Source organism: Bombyx mandarina, chromosome 05 (assembly GCF_030267445.1).
Source record: "Bombyx mandarina strain Sakado chromosome 05, ASM3026744v2".
Lineage (NCBI taxonomy): Eukaryota > Metazoa > Arthropoda > Insecta > Lepidoptera > Bombycidae > Bombyx > Bombyx mandarina.
Window position 1 is genome coordinate 7,251,348 of NC_143212.1, and position 17,177 is coordinate 7,268,524.

Genomic DNA, 17,177 nt, shown 5'->3' on the forward strand with positions numbered 1-17,177 from the left:
AATGACGCCGAGCTCACCGGAGAAAGCGGCTGACTGAGCCGAGAATGATTGATGACGGAATTAATTAATACGTCACTTCAGTTACGACTTGCGAAATCAGCAACAAAAAAAACTATGTTGTAAATACAGTTTTGCTTTAAGATAATGATTGTTCGTAAAAATATTGTAAGGTGTCAATAGCACATGAATGGATGTTAATTGTTTTGTATAGTAAGTAATATGGACAATGTATGATTAAATCATAATATATGTGCTAGTAATCTATTATACGGGATATTAAATTTCATTTTTATTTTTATTCTGTATGGGTAAGCTGTTGCAAACCTTATTCCTAACGCTAAGTGATTATGTGTTCCAGTTTAAATGCTAGAACACCTGTCATATTAATCCAATTCATACTTTAATCTTGTTTCTCAAGAATGGGCAGCAGATTTCACGACGACACCAGTAACTCTGTGTGCTCTGTGTGTATGGCCGCTTCGCGGTTGGAACAATCACAATATTAATTTAACGGCCGTCTGGTGTAGTGGTAAGTGACATGGTCACTACACAAGGGGGTCGCGGGTTCGAATCCCGCCAAGGGAAGATATTTGTATGATAAATATAAATGTCTTTTCCAGGGTTATGGATGTATATTAAATTTTAAATATATGTATGTGTATAATAAAAATCTTACATTTATATCCGTTATCTGGTACCTGTAACACAAGTTCTTTACGAACTTATCACGGGACCAGCTAACGTGGCGTGATTGTTAGTAAATATTTATTAATTTATTTTATTTATTTACCTACCTGGTACAATATCCTTACCTCACCAGTAATTAAGCAATTTTTTAATACTTATGGAATTCAATTTTCAATACCCAATGATGTATTATTCTTTCATTGTAAAAGTGATTGGAAAAGATCTCAACTACAATGCACCTGAGAAAATAATGTTAATTAAACTCTTTTTAATGAAACTTACTTTTATTTCGATCGTATAACTCAAATATAATGTTATAAGTAGGTATAGTGCTAGCATAAAAAAAAGCAGATAAAAACTTTATAAGTTTTTGAAAAATACGCCCGTACCTACGTATAAAAATACGTTTTATATTATATGTAAATATTATACGTTCAATGGTTTTGCAGTAAAAAAATCGTAGAAAAAACTATCACAAGAACTAGCTACAGTGGCAACGTTAATAAGTAGTCGGCACGAATATGTAAATGATAGGATAGGATTTAAGATAACTGCCTTGAATCTGTAAGAATATCCGACTTTATTTATACAGAAGACCACGGCGTCATTACCATCTGGCAAATGCCATATTTCTTAACCCTTTTTCTGAGTGCTCCAAAAGTTTTAATTAGTGTAAGATATTATCCGAGCTCTTCCTACTTCAGTCTCGGATATTCTGCTCGATGTTCTGGAATATAGAAACTGAAAATAGTTACAATTGATTATTACGTAATTTTGGACGTACATAGGTATTTGTTAGGTGAGGTTCTGAAAATGACGAAGAATTTAAAGATAATAAAATACACGTGATTAATCTTAAGTCCTTGAAGTTCTATGGACAATTAACGAAGAAGAAAATACACATGTGGCCAATGTCTACGGGTGTATTTAAAAGTTGCCGGGTAATAAATAGGTAATATTTTTCATACATTTATTTATTAGGTGACTGTCCTACTGCCTCCAAGAACATACAATTCCGTGTAACAACTCAGTACAGCCCTAAATTAGGGGACTATATCGTAGCATGTTGTGAAATTTCAGTCAATTAATAAATGTTATTTCAGATACAGCTGCATCAGAAGTGGTTGGAATAATTAGTATTGGTATTGATATTGGTATTTTTAACCCATCTGGTGGTTCCGGAAATTCGCCAGTAAAAAGTGGCATAATACAATTCATACACACCACTTTACCAGGATTGATGCCATGGATCTGGTTTGAACTAGAGCTCTGAACTAGAGCACGATGTATATATTGATGTCGCTGTTGACCGGTAAATTTTTTGCCTACCTAAGCCCCTTCGTGGTTCGATCTAGACTGGTTCATTAAGGCTGGTTGATGACTTTCTGCCGAAGAACTGATCGTTATCGCGGACGTGATCTTCTTCAGTTGAGAAGATTAAGAATTGAAATATTTTCTATAAGACTCAATATCACGATCTTTTATCGTTCATCTAAAAGGAACAAAATATTCAGACAGACACATTCATGTTCTACACGTCACTAGATCAAAGTAGAGTCAGATTTTGTATGAGATGAGATTTTTTATGAGGCTGTTTGTCATAGTGTATGTAAGAAATATTTTAAATTTACTACATACATAACAGACATATTATTATGTTTCAGTAATATCACCTTCACACTACACCTACCAAGCTTCATCTCTGCACTCCCCTAAGGCAGACTATTAGAGAATGCCTATGGCATTAAGTCCGCCTTTATACTTTATAGTATAAGAAGTTATAAATAAATAAACAGACATAGAGAAAAAAAACGAAAGGTTAAATGACGTGGAACGATAGTGGGGGCTTGAATAATAATTGCAATATATTAACTATAAATGTATTTTACGATCGTTATATTTGTGTTAACATCTCTGAGTGAGCTATTATTAAAATTAAACGGATCTAGCAGATATTTATGCTATAAAATTCTTTGTGCATGGTTATAGTCGAAGTGTCCAGCAAAGTGTTAATTAGAGCATATTAAAAGGTGAAAGGCTATTAATTTGGTTTAGGGTACATTTTTGGAACATTACAGGAGAGCCATTTAAGGTTTAAAAGTTGGAAAAGATTCAACCAAAGAACCAAAAAAATATTCTTCAGCTATTTGAATGGGGTAAATTTACTTGAAGCTCAATTAAAAATATCGAATTTTTTACGCTAATACCAAATAAAACGCTTCTTTAATTAACAATAATAATAATAAAGCCCGCTTATTTCCAATCCATAATAATATCGTTATTACATGCGATTTAATATCTAAATATACGAGGGTAGATTTTTTTTAATTTTCTTTTATTCGCTAACGTTATTTTCTACTGTACCATTAATCGGAACCCCTTGTCGGGTAAAGGCCTCCTCCAGCTTCTTCCAAATCACTTTGTCCATGGCTTTCCTTTTCCAATCGCTTCTTTAATTACCAAAAAAAATTATCGCGTATTAAGCGGAATGTCGCTTAATCCAAATATCCTTTCACCCCTGGATATTATGAGATAGATCTCGTTGGTATCACCGTTTTGCCTATTTCTGCAGAGAACCAATCATACTCTTTCGTTTGAAAGAAAGAATGTTCAGTCATTATTTTAACAGAACTTTTTTTTTATTGCTTACATGGGTGGACGAGCTCACAGTCCACCTGGTGTTAAGTGGTGTTAATGCGCCACACACCTTGAGATATAAGTTCTAAGGTCTCAGTATAGTTACAACGGCTACCCCACCCTTCAGACCTAAACGCATTACTGATTCACGGCAAAAATAGGCAGGGTGGTGGTACCTACCCATGTGGACTCACAAGAGGTTCTACCAACAGTAATTACACAAATTATAATTTCGCGGGTTTGATTTTTATCACACGGTCTTATTCCTTCACCGTGGAAGTCTATCGTGAAAATTCGTTAAGTACATATTTCATTAAAAAAATTGGTACCCGCTTGCGGGATTCGAACACCGTTGCATCGTTAGATACGAATGCACCGGATGTCTTATCCTTTAGGCCACGACGACTTTTAACTGCAATTTAGTCCTGATCTCTCGTGAGAGGGCCAGCGATCTTTATATTAAAATGTAATCGTACTTTTGTAACTACTTTAGTTAAGATGAACCGTGGGCTCGAATCAGCTTGTACGCTATTTTCCCAAAAGCAATCTCTTATAACCATTTGCATTTTCAAATATAACTCGCATTCAAATAGCTACACATTGACATCGCTATAAATTGCAACAGACATTTAATTAGCAGACTTACACTGCGCAGAGGCGGACTTATTTCATGTAGAATGGTTTAACTTGTCGCCAGTTGCAGTCAAAAGTCAGGACGTTGAAGATACGACCTAGTTTCTCATAATCCTCGGCTGCGCTGGATGAATGGACATAATTTTCTGTACTTGACACCGTGTCTTGCTCCGTCATTGTAAGCCTCAACTATTGCGTGTTTTGTACGTTTTTATTGCTTCCATTTTTGCTCAGAATTTGGTTCTACTGTTGTTCTTTAATGAGTTTTTGGATCTGGCGGTAGAGAAGATTGAGTTTCTTGGATAAATACGTGTTTTTATTTTCTTAAAGCAAATTCTCACCCTGGGTGTATAACGGGGAGTATTTCAAAATGTATGTGGCATCCTGAGATGAAAATCGTATCTAGAACGTATAAAGTTGGAATCAGCCCCACAACAGTGTTTTTAAAGTGAAATGCCATATTGATCTACCTCCAGACTATGTTAAAAAATATTTATCAGCTATATTTAATCTTGGCTGACTCTGAGCGATAAAATCACTTACATATTACGTGGCATACCAGCCTAAAAGCCGGTTCGGCTTATGTGGAAAAGAACATTAAAAAATTGTGGTTGTTGAAATTTGTATATCATTTTTTACTGATAAAAGAAAGGAAAGAATATTATGTACGTAAAAATAAACATTTACTGGCTTTTACAGACTAGAAAATAGTTTTATAAAAAATAAAAATAAAGGACAAAGGGAGGTTGCTGCTGCTACTGATACGGTCCGAAGTGTAATTGTCAACTAGCGTTGATTTTTAGGCACTAACAGCTTCACCGGTCAAAACGCGATGCACCGCCAGCCGGTGGCTTTTTTATATAATTTCTGAACCGCTTTAGAGTGTGGTAAAGCGCCGCGCGATCTTGATTCCTTCTATCGCCCCGAACCGGATCTATTCTAAGCTATATATTGAGCTATATTTGTTAAAGTACTACTAATCATAAGGAATTCATTGGTTTCTAAGTTCAAAGAAGATTTTCCCATTACAAAATATAACGTCTTTTGTTTGTTAAAAATATATTGAAACCTGACATGGAAGTATTATATGTAATTTCTAGTCGATAATTTTATACACATAACGTACGACGACAAACTTTAAAATATTTAATTAGGAATTTGATTGTAGGCTTTTAGATAATATCGTACTGGCTCAAAAACAGTATATTAAGTCTTAAAAATATTAACTTTCACGCTATACTTCCGAAGAAAACATCTGCTGATTACTTTACAGGGATGCCTTGGAGCAAAAAAAAAAAAAATTGAAAATGATTTTACGTAACAACTAGATCCTGCCTACAGAGTTGAATAATTAATGAGTCGAGATAAATTATCTTCTCAAGTAATATCTAAAATGTTGAAAGAGTATCCTATTGTTTTTATTCAGAGGGAATTGGCTTATGAAAGCGATTCAAATTTGCAGGAGATTCAATTTACATAACGAGCGATTTGTACCTCATGGAGATTAAACCTTCTTCTACAGTTTCATTTGCTGAATATCCATCGTTTGTAAGAAATGCTTTCTTTGGCAGCTCTATTCAAATCTACTTTCATTATTCATTGGTCAATATCGCTTTCATTTAAGAGCAATATCTTTTAATCCGATTGATAAATGCAGTCCAAATGAGTATTAGCAAGATTAATTCCTTCGTTTTATATAATTTATAAAGAAAATAAAATTGCTTTGAAAATGTGATCGTTCTTGAACTATTTTCATGATGACGATGTAGCATTGTCAATTAAAATGAAGCTGCAAAGTTTGTGGATTTGCGTAGTAGCTTGTAGGGCGTGTTTTCCCAGTGGTACCTTTAATCAGCTTTTATCTGCCGGAGGCATTGCGTGCTTCCCGTTATAAAGAGTAAGTTATCCCTTATTTCAAATCATTGGAGACTCGAACCTGATGTCTTACAGTGGAGAATGGCGTATAGGTTAACGCGTCTAAGAGTTTACGTTGTAGACACTATGCATTACATAGCTTGTGAGTGCGTCGATCGAGTAAAAATAAAAATATTCGTTTTTACGGTTTCATCTCGGTTAAAACGTTTTTATTTATTGATATTTTCTTGCCCTTGTAGGCAATATCAGGGGCAGAGCCAAGACCCTGTCTACCGTAAAATCAATATAATATGCATATGATAATGAGTAAATAAAAAACACAAATTAATCCTAATAGAGTAGCTTTAATTATGCCCACGAATCGTAAAAATTATATATTACGCGAGCATTGCTCGGAGATGAAGAGTAAGGTGGACAGGGGAAAGACCAGAGGTCCCATGAGTTGATGGTTTAGATAATATTAGCCCAGCTCCTAAGAAGAAATAAGAGTGGGTTTTTAACCACCAAACGAGCCGATGGCTAGTCGGCCTGTCGGTACGATGCGATTGTATGGATTATTTTATCAATAGTGCAACATGAATATACTTTTTAAGCGTTAGTGATAATTATATGTGTTTGGTCTATCAGCGACCGCTGTGCTTATCCACATTGCACGTCATGAGTTCATTCATTAAAATTTTTCGGCACCCATAACACAGGAAAAAAATCTGTTATAGCTTAAAGCCGTTGAAAGTTTATGCGTATTTTTGCTTAGATTGATTTCCGAATAATGATGAATGACAGATGTAAGTCAACATTAGTCATGTTAATTTTAGTTATAAACTCTCTTTAATTGTAAAAGTAAAAAAACAAAGCTCTAAAGTAATAATCTTCAGGAATTAGGGTTCGTTTCTTCTATTACAATTTATCAAAAAAACAAAATAGAGAAAATTATTTCTCATAAGACATTGTATTAACAATACTCTCGTAAAAGAAGTACGAAAGCAAAACAGCAGGGGATCATGCCGCTATTGTAATGTTCTATATAATTATTGGAGTTCCCCTTATTGGTGTGTTCATTTCCTTTGTTTCCCAGACTATACACGAAAAGCGAATTTTCTTTGTGGCAACCTGAACCAATACTTTATGTGAGAACCTATAATAAGGCTTTGATCTTTCACATTAATGTAGAAAGATTATTAAATTTAACATTTGATGCGTTAATACACATTCAATTGAATGATTTAATAAAAATACTAGTAAATGCGTAGGACGTATTCGTTCTGAAGATGTTCATTGTTTTGCGATTTATTATTTGATCTTATCGACCAACATACAGCTTAGTATCTTTCTGCTCTAAGCCGTATTCCCATTAGTTACAATGACGCAGATCTTCTTTTATGTTATTCTCCAATTCGATTTCCGCAAATATATGTACATATTTGTTAACTTCAAAACGAAAAACTGAAACGGTAAAATGATTGTCCATTTTCTCGGAAAGTCTAACTATTTTATTTATAGAGTAATCATTGCACGCTTAGCGAGGTTCAGGTAAAGGTTTGGAGAGAATCAGAGTTAGCCGTATTTCGCTTTTCAGTCAAACTCAAATATGTTTTGTTGTGAAAGTTATATTGGATAATGTTCAATTATAGACTGCAAAGTTTGTTTATGGGATGGAGAAGCTCCAGAAAATTTTGGTTAAGCGTAGCGTATATAGTACATAAAGAATTTGGAATTTGAACGTTGACAGTGATTCCCAAAATCGCTCGTTCGGAAAGTGGATTCATGCGTCATCGATTTCCGCTAATTGGACGTAACTTTTCAACGTTGCAATACATTGTTCGAGGATGGCGTTATAGCGCATGCACCAATCAGCAATGAGTATTTCACATGTCGTCGAATCCGGTTGATTTGTGATGCGTTCAATGAATATTGTATTAATTCATTAGAGTAATATTCGGATTGTATTATTATTGTTTTGTAATGTAATGTAATGTAAAAGAGTGCGAAGTTTATTTAATCAGCAAATCAAGCGAAAATACTTTTATTACTTATTTTCGAAAGCTTGCCTAAGGTAAATAACAAAAATAAAAATTTTGAACTCGTCGTGGCCTAAAGGATTAAACTTCTGATGCATTCGTATTCAGCGATGCACCGGTGTTCGAATCTCAGGTGGGTACCAATTTTGCTAATGAAATACGTACTTAAGAAATGTTAACGATTGACTTCCACGGTGTAGGAATAACACCATGTAATAAAAATCAAACCTGCAAAATTATAATTTGCGTAATTACTGGTGGTAGGACCTCTTGTGAGTCCGCACGGGTAGGTACCACCACCGCCTATTTCTGCCATGAAGCAGTAATGCGTTTCGGTTTTATGGGTGGGGTAGCCGTTGTAACTATACTGAGACCTTAGAACTTATATCTCGAGGTGGGTGGCACATTTACGTTGTAGATGTCTATGGGCTCCAGTAACCACTTAACATCAGGTGGGCTGTGAGATCGTCCATCCATCTGAGCAATAAAAAAAAAATAAAAAAATAAAAACCCATTCAATCAATAAAAAAAAAGAAAAGTTGATAAATTGAAATTTGCCTAAAACATTCTGGTCGTGTTTAGTTTTTCAAAATTTCATTTCATTTTCATCAATATTTAAAATGAGGCTTTCTTCTTAATTTACCGACCCCGTTACGCATGATGCGTTGAAAGCATATTTCTTAATAGCAAAAAAACATTTTTCGGTATTCGTCAGTTATCACCTGTCGGCAGCCAGTGTAGGGCGAAGACTAAGCCGAGCTCGGGACGCGTTATTTCATAAAGTAAATATTTATGAGGGAAAGGAGTTTTCTTCGCGCGTCCTCTGGTAAGCCTTCTGATCCGAAAAGACATAAACCTCTAGGGATACGGTTCTAAGTTCACAAAGGCAATGCTACGTTCGGTATTTTCATTTTATCTAAACAGTTGTCTACTCCTATGTGTTTGTTTTCATTTTATATTCCTAAATTTGTCAAATGAATTTTCTTTACTTTTCTAATAACATTCTTGAATGTTTTATTACAACGATCTAATACATTTTAGGTGGTTTTTTTATGTTGATCGTTAGATACCGAAGAAAACCTTTATTAATAAATAAAAATTGTATTTTCCAACTATTCTATTGAATTATTAAAGCTGTTTATTGTTTCATTTAGTGGTTTGACAAGGTGTTACAAGTAAAAACTATTTCGCTATCTTCTGCCTTTGAAAAATAAATAACACACCAAAATTGGGAACGTTACCGATTGATTTCTATCCCGCTGGAATTTCTGTTAATAAAAGTGCTTTCCTTTTCCTGTTGCTACGCTTGAGTGAAGGGAGTAAGTCGAACAGAAAAAAAAATAGGTGGCTTGGTAGGCATTAGCGGACGCCTCACTCGGAAGTGTAGATCACCGTCATGTTTGATCTGGCTGGCTTAGCGACGGGATAACACGTGTTTCTCTTTCCATAAACTATGCGAGGGGTAGAGCTCGGGTATCAAACTAGGATTTCTTAAAATGAAAGAAGCATAAGCATAGCGTTCACAATTGAGGCCGTCAGCGCAAAAGTGGCCTAACCCACAATTTTTCATAATCATGTTTATAATTATGTATATTGCAATTTATTTAAAATATAATAAATTTTTATGCAAAACCGGCCTGTCCATAGTTTCACTCATAGATAACAGATGGCTTTGTAAACATTATTTTTGCGCGTATTGTTTTTTTGCCTACTCAAATTCTAATTCAAGAAAACTTAAATCTCATTTCTCCATAATAACTATGGTAAGCTTATGCCACTTTGGCGCTAACGGCCTCAATTTTCTTAAAGTCTTCTAAGGACCGTGAGCATTCCAAATAAATTTGTAAATCATATTTAATAAAGTTGTGATTTAGTTAGCCAGAAAATTCTTCTAATAAAACAAGTTCAACACGGAGCGTATAAAAGATGAGATAAAAATAAAAGTGGAAAAAAAAACAGAACGTGGCTACGCAAGGTTTATGCAAATTTTACGCGAATTTTTTAACTTTCAAAGTCTATATTCTTATTATTTGCAAACAACAGCGACTGGCTTTTAAATTATTCTTTTTGCCCCTATAAGGCGTTTTTGAATAATTTCTCTCATAACTGTGAACAATGGAAATGTTATTTTACTAAACTTGTTACTCAAAGGTAAGGTTTTATTATTACGGCATTCAATTATTTGCTAGGTTTTATTATTTGTAGTACTATTTTAGTTTGATCGAAGTGGGAGGTTTGAAAATATGAAATTAGGTTAATGTTAATGTTTTATATTAATATTTTATTGTATTTTTTCGATTAGTGAATCGCAATCGTAAACAATACTAGTAATAGAAATAGTGCTTAGGATTAATAAAACTACTGCATTATTATTTACTTCGAGCTCACCTTTCAGATTTTCATTCTATATTATAGGAACTTCATTACATGAAACAATTTCCAAGGAAATATATACGTACGAAATAACAGGTATTCTGTTTGCGCAATTTATTTGAACCATCTCTATGTTTAAGTATCAGTTTTATTTTCGAAAATTTTAAACATCTCCTTGTTGACAGAATAAATATATGTATATAAATTGATAAAAGTGATGGAATACGTAATTGATTATATCCACGAATAGCTTTCACCTTGAAGTAATAAAATAAGATCCGTAAAGATTCTGATTTGGGTGATTAGTACACAATTGAGAGATAATCCTCAATTTCAAGGTGGGCTCCGATTAACAATTCGCCCAGTGGGCTGGGAGTTCATCGACCCCTCTGAACATTAAAAAAGTTCGTTCATCCAAACTGGGTTGATTTTCCCGTGACTCACTCAGTGTTAAACTAACACTATAAAGGCTGTCAGACGTAACACTGCATAAAAATTTTTCAACAAGCTTCCGTCTGTTACAATTCGAAAAAACTCGAAAATTTCGTTTCAGCCTCGATAATTGTTACGTAACCATTATTGTACTGTGATTAACTATAATATGAAAATCGTTGTCTATGGAAATCTTAAATTGGTCATTCAATAGATGATTTATCATCATCATCAGCCTTTATCTGCCTATTGCTGGACATAGGCCTTCCCTAATGCCTTCCACATAATGCGGTCCTCCGCCTTCCGCATCCAACGACTTCCCGCCGTGCGCACTAAGTCGTCAGTCCACCTGGATGGAGGACGCCCCACGCGTCAATTAATTCATATAATTGTATTAATTTTTACCGAAAATGTAATTTCGTGTCTTAATCTTTTTTATGCCTTTGTTCTTCAACTACTCATAATAATATAAAATGAATACTTTTGATTTTGTTTTTTTTGCTCGATAGTATGCGTTTTTAGCGTTATTAAATTCTCTTGAATATAATTTTTATTCAAATTGGCAAGTCCGTTTTAACAAGTAAAGATTGTATTTAATACTTTTAGCAATATGTAACAAATATAACAAAACAGTACATAGCGTCAAAACGAAAGTCGTTGACGAAGTCACCGAGAGTAAATGTTAAATGTAGATTTTTGATTCTTCCGTATATTCCTCTTCCGTAAATAAAAATGTCGCAGGAAAAGTATACGTTTGCATCAGAGTTGTAGTTAGAATTAAAACTGTTATATAATCTATGGTCGAATAAGAGATCAATAAAGGAGACTTTTTGGCGGGAACGCGAGGAGTGAAGTTGTGTGATTTGTTTTATTTTGTCTATTTAGTGTTTCTTCAGGTTTACATGTGTAATAATAGTGGTTTATGAACTGTTTAATATCTGTGAAAGTGCACAAATGTGGGAAAATGAAACAAAGCTGCTGGACGTAACTTCTCGGGTTCCTCCAAAAAGTCCACTGAAAAAATCTCAGTAAATGACCACCATTTTACTGCGATTATATTTCATCCCATATCATCTCATTTCATTAAATTTCATCCCAGTTGATTAATGTCTCAAATTAATCATCTTCATTTCATTTCACTCCATATTATCATTTTTCATAAAATTAAGAAAATAAAGTAAAATAAGACATGACTTAAAGGTCTTAGTTACCGGGTCATAAAATCTCTTAAAAAAAAATCAATAAAGGACAAGGGCATAGTGAATATTATGCCTTAACGATCAATTTTTTTTATAATAAATACATCCCATGAAATTAAATACTCTATATTAGATATTGCATGAAAATTTCTGATATACAAATGTATTTGTGGTTATACGTTTGTTTCGAAAGAAAATGTTTTTCATACCGTGTTTACCGGAGTTGGCTGCCGCGAGAGCGGTGCTAAGTATTAAGAGGTGCACCAGCATGCTCCCTCCTCGCGCTGCGGACGCACATCGAGCCGAAAAACCACGTTGACTTGGTATTGCTGAAACAAACAACAATCAATAAAGTACAGTGTACACCGCTAATGTAAGCCACAGAGTATTTGAGTGTTCCGATCTGAATGGTAAGGCGGCCATGTTTCGAGATGTGATTCTGGAGGTAGGGCATCTTGATAATTCTTCTTGATACGTTTGTGCAACAAGGGCTATTATAAAGTTAAGGATTATCTACTAGATGACACTACGTGGGAATGAGGCGTTCGCTCCAAGGGCGGATCCAGCTTTGGCGCCAGGAGGGGGTCACATAGTGAAATTTTCGATGCGTTCATTCCGCCATCATACAAAGTTATTATATTATATTAAATTAATTAAATATTGAAGGTATGTAGTTACATAAAATCTGTATGGTGACAAAATATATAAATAAAATCATTATGTTCAATTAGTGGTTCACCGAAGTCTTGGAAGCAGCTCAGGGGGGGGTCATGACCCCCATGACCCCCCCCCTGGATCCGCCTTTGGTTCGCTCCTGGCCTTTTCATTTTTCATTATTATTATTATTATTTTGTAATTGTATTTTTTGACTTGTTTTTTCGTTTATTGCAAATATTTTTACTTATTTAATAAAAAATATTTGAGAAATAACAAAAAAAAAGCCCGCTGAGTTTGTTTCGCCGGTTCTTCTCAGGACTATGGCTTTTTTTTGGAACCGGTTGTAGAGTTAACATTGTTATTTATATTTTGACATTCAACAAGTGTGTTATGCTGACATCTAAGTTGAAATAAATTATTTTGAATTTGAATTTGAATTCGCACGGCACGTAAGATTGAGAGTAAGACCTCTTTTTTTATTGCTTGGTTGGGTGTACGAACCCTACCTGGTGTTAAGTGGTTATTGGAGCCCATAGACATCTACAACGTAAATGCGCCACCCACCTTGAGATATAAATTCTAAGGTCTCAAATATAGTTACAACGGCTGCCCCACCCTTCAAACCGAAACGCATTACTGCGTCACGGCAGAAATAAGCAGGGCGGTCATCATGTCATGTCTTAAGATTGGTTACATTGTGATATCTTTCCATGTAAATCAAATAATAGAAATCAACGGTATCTACGGTAGGCAGCGGCTTGGCTCTGCTCTTGGCATTGCTGAAGTCCATGAGCGACGGTAACCACTTACCATCAGGTGGGCCGTATGCTCGTCTGCCTACAAGGGCAATAAAAAAAATCCTAAATCGGAGTAACTACCATTTAGCATATTAGTCAATGGTAACTATAATAACTGTCTTTTATTAAAAGTTAAATTGTTTAAATAGCATCCAAACTAGATTTTGATAAGAAAATAGGCTTAATAATATTTCCCGTTAAATGCAATTAAAAATTATAAGTTAAAACACTGAATTGGTTAAATCAACAAAATCAATTATTAGGTATCGAAGAAACAAAAACAATTATTAAATTTTAATAGGAACCATTCAATATCCAACGATAGAATTTTCCTCGATCATAATTCGCGATCCGTTACAATTAACAGATCATCCAGTTATAATATTTAAGCCGCTTCCGAAATCCAGCCTCGCAAATTATTTAAAACAGACAGTTGCTAATAAATTTCGACGCTTTCCTTTCGGATCGTTAAGCTGTAGCTATGTAGAGCGGAGAACGAGTGCCAATAAGAATTTTCGTTGTGAAATAAAATATAATTCCATCGTGGAGCGAGGCGGTTTGAATAACAACTCTTTAATTGAAAGTTTAGCAATTTGCTCGCACCCTCCAGAATGGACCCGAAAGCGCGGGGTAACTCTCATCCACCGTTTCAAAATTGAACGTAGGCAGATGCGCTTAATTACCGAACCAGATGCTGACCGTCTCCCGCCCATCTTCAGACGGACCCCCACCTCGCAGTTCACAATGTTGGCTATGATCAGCCTCCTCTGGTTTTTGAACTCAAACGAGTAATTAAAGGTTAATAGCGTTAGAACATCAACAAAACTTCTTGAATTACCATTACGAGTGTTTTATTACTTATGCATGAATTTAAAGTATTTTCTTCGATTTTCGAATAAAAACTGGTTTTTCATATGGATATTGTGCTATTACATATGGAAAATAATAATAAAATGAAGATAATAAAGGCAAGATTAAGTATTGAAAATGGTTTTAATTATATGTCTGGTAATTTATAAATACTTTAATGTTTTTTCTTCGTGGTAACTTATTAGATCTGTGCACCACGTTTTCATGTTGCAGTTTATTTTGCAAGTTACACGACAAATTTCTCTGGTGTCAACTGTCATTGGGAATAAATATCTTTGAGTGACAATAAGAATAAGAAAAAAAAATTATCCTTGAAAGTACCTAAAATAATTACATATAGAATATGTTGCTATTATAATGTATGATGAATATAGAAAGAGTAGCCCAAATAAAGGTACGTAATAAAGAATTTCATTCGAATTGAAAAGTGGGTTCGCCTTTTCCAATAATGTTCCACTAAGTGCCCTCCACTCTGAGATATGAGTCGTAGTCAAATAGAGAGATATCTCAGTATAAAGATGTCGTTACGTTGGGGTCGGGGCGCGACTTGTGGCCGCCTCCGACGTGCGGTGTCGTGCGACTGAATCAAACTTCCTTTAACATTTATCTAAGTACAAGGGCGGCCGATTTTATGCTCCTCGCCCTACATGATTTAGTTTTGATGGCGTAGGGGGGCAGCTCTTAGATAAATGATTCCCAGAACGGGCAAAGTGATTTCGACCTTAAATTTGCAACTATGTTTCGGTTTATCGACTCCCTAGCGCTTCCTTAGTAACGGCAAAGGGAATCTAACGTAATGGATTTGAAACTTCTATGAAGGGTTTTAAATAGATTAAAATAAGTATATCTAATTCAATACGTAGAGTAAGTAGGTTATATTTAGAAGAATTTTATTTTGACAAATGTTCAGAGGGAACGCGTTAAATTGATAATAATCCCGAAATGGAATGTAAATAATAATATTCAATTGTCGCTTATTTAAATATTAAATATCTAAAAAATATTGATACCGCCCCGCCTATTTCTGCCGTGAAGCAGTAATGCGTTTCGGTTTGAAGGGTGGGGCAGCCGTTGTAACTATACTGAGACCTTAGATCTCAAGGTGTGTGGCGCATTTACGTTGTAGATGTCTATGGGTTCCAGTAACCACTTAACACCAGGTGGGCTGTGAGCTCGTCCACACATCTGGCAATAAAAAAAAAACCACAATAGAATTATTGAAAAATATTTACCTGAATCGTAAAGAAAAGTTGTTTAAACTTTGTTATAATAGAATTGTCATTAGTCGATGTGTTTACACTCAATTACAGTTTTGAGAGGGTAGAATGGTGACTATAGCTCGCCTCCTCTCGATAGTACGAGCATCGCTTGATACTAAGATTGTTAACGATGCGGGAAAACCATTAGGGATCGCATTACACAATGACGTAATCTTATCTATGGTCGTAAATTTTGATTAATACGCAGATACCATTTTTAAGACATGCTTTACTGAAAATTTTGTTAATAATAATTCATTGGAATGCTTTAATCGGTGTTTGTAAATGTTTTATTGTCGAAATATTATAGCGAAATAAGATGCGAGCATCGCAAGGGCCCAGTTTTTCTTTCTTATTTTCCTACCATTCGTCGTTTGACGGACCACCATTGCTTTGTATTCACAGTCTAAAATCGGTTGATTGCTTCATGTTTAGTTACGTAGTAGATGAAAGAGCTCCCGGTACTGGTATTGGGTGGTTACCTGGACCCACAGAGATTAAATCGTGAATGTTGTCACCGACTTTGAGGTCGAAGTCTCAATTGTGATATATAACGACTGTCTCAATCTTCGAACTGTAATGCATAACTGCTTCGCGGTAGAAATAACTGGAAAATGGTATCTCATCGTGCGGGCTTAGAATACGTACTATCATAAGTAAATTCCGGTTGGCGAGAACGAGAATTCAGAGAACGCGACTGATTATTTTATTTCGGTGAATTCCTTAGTCGCCTTTTAAGTTACCTTCGGAAAAAGATGGGGTGGTAGGTACACAGCCATCTTAAGTAGATAATAAAAAAGATGTGTGGTGTCGTGGGAGACCGGATAAGAACGAAGTTCCATATTATAAAAATATTAATTTTAAGTTCTATTTGAGGTATAATTATTCGGGTATGCATTTTTTATTATGATTTTTTTATTAATAAAAATAAAATAAAAACTATTTTAAAAAGTAATCAACTTTATTTTATTCACAATGATTTATAAAAAATATACAATAAAAAAAACGTGTGGCACTCGGGAGCTACCGCGGTAAAGCTATTGCATAGCATTTTTTATCAACTTATGCAATTATAATTAGACAATGATAATTTAATATTAAAACAATAATAAAACAAGACCACGCTATATTAAACATTAATAAAAGCAAAACATTAACTGTCCCCTTCACACTCATAAGATAGACCACGAGCGAGAGAGATGGGCAGACTTTTCATGATGCGCATGCAGTGTGACGTCACGCCACGCGCTTATTCACAAACACTACACAAGCGCAACGTGTGAATGTGTTGAACGTGAGCTACATGGTAGGCGGAGTGAGGGGTGTTAGGTTTTTTTTCGTAACGGAATTTCATGATTTGGTCGCCGTGCTCAAGGACCGCGATAAAAGCTATGCAATAGCTTAAAAATATGTCATTCTTTGTACGTCATTACAAAGTTAAGTCGTACACTGTGTGCATAACTTATAAAAATCTTACGTTACGGACGTTTTTTCCCGGTTAGGGCACCCCTCCGCATCGTCCCATAAGGAACTTCGTTCCAAAAATCAAAGCATTTAATTTATAAATAAAAGATTGTGCACTCGTGAGAGTACTAAAATTATAGACGCTTCGGATATTTTAAAAGTTAATAAAATATAATACCTTATGGTAAATATTACAAGATTTCCCGGTCATCATACGCACCTGATTCTATTATGATCGTAATGTTAGACATATAATGTCGAATATCAATGAGCTAG

The 17,177-nt window shown here is 34.8% G+C and overlaps 1 protein-coding gene across 1 annotated transcript in view; it reads right to left on the reverse strand.

The window, feature by feature from the left end:
* Window positions 1-17,177, reverse strand: part of LOC114251348 (lachesin) — a 66,416-nt gene that overhangs the window by 26,963 nt on the left and 22,276 nt on the right. The window contains exon 2 of the mRNA XM_028185572.2: window positions 12,064-12,183. Within this exon, the coding sequence (XP_028041373.2) occupies window positions 12,064-12,124 (61 nt within the window). The 5' untranslated portion in view covers window positions 12,125-12,183. The remainder of the gene's footprint in view (window positions 1-12,063; window positions 12,184-17,177) is intronic.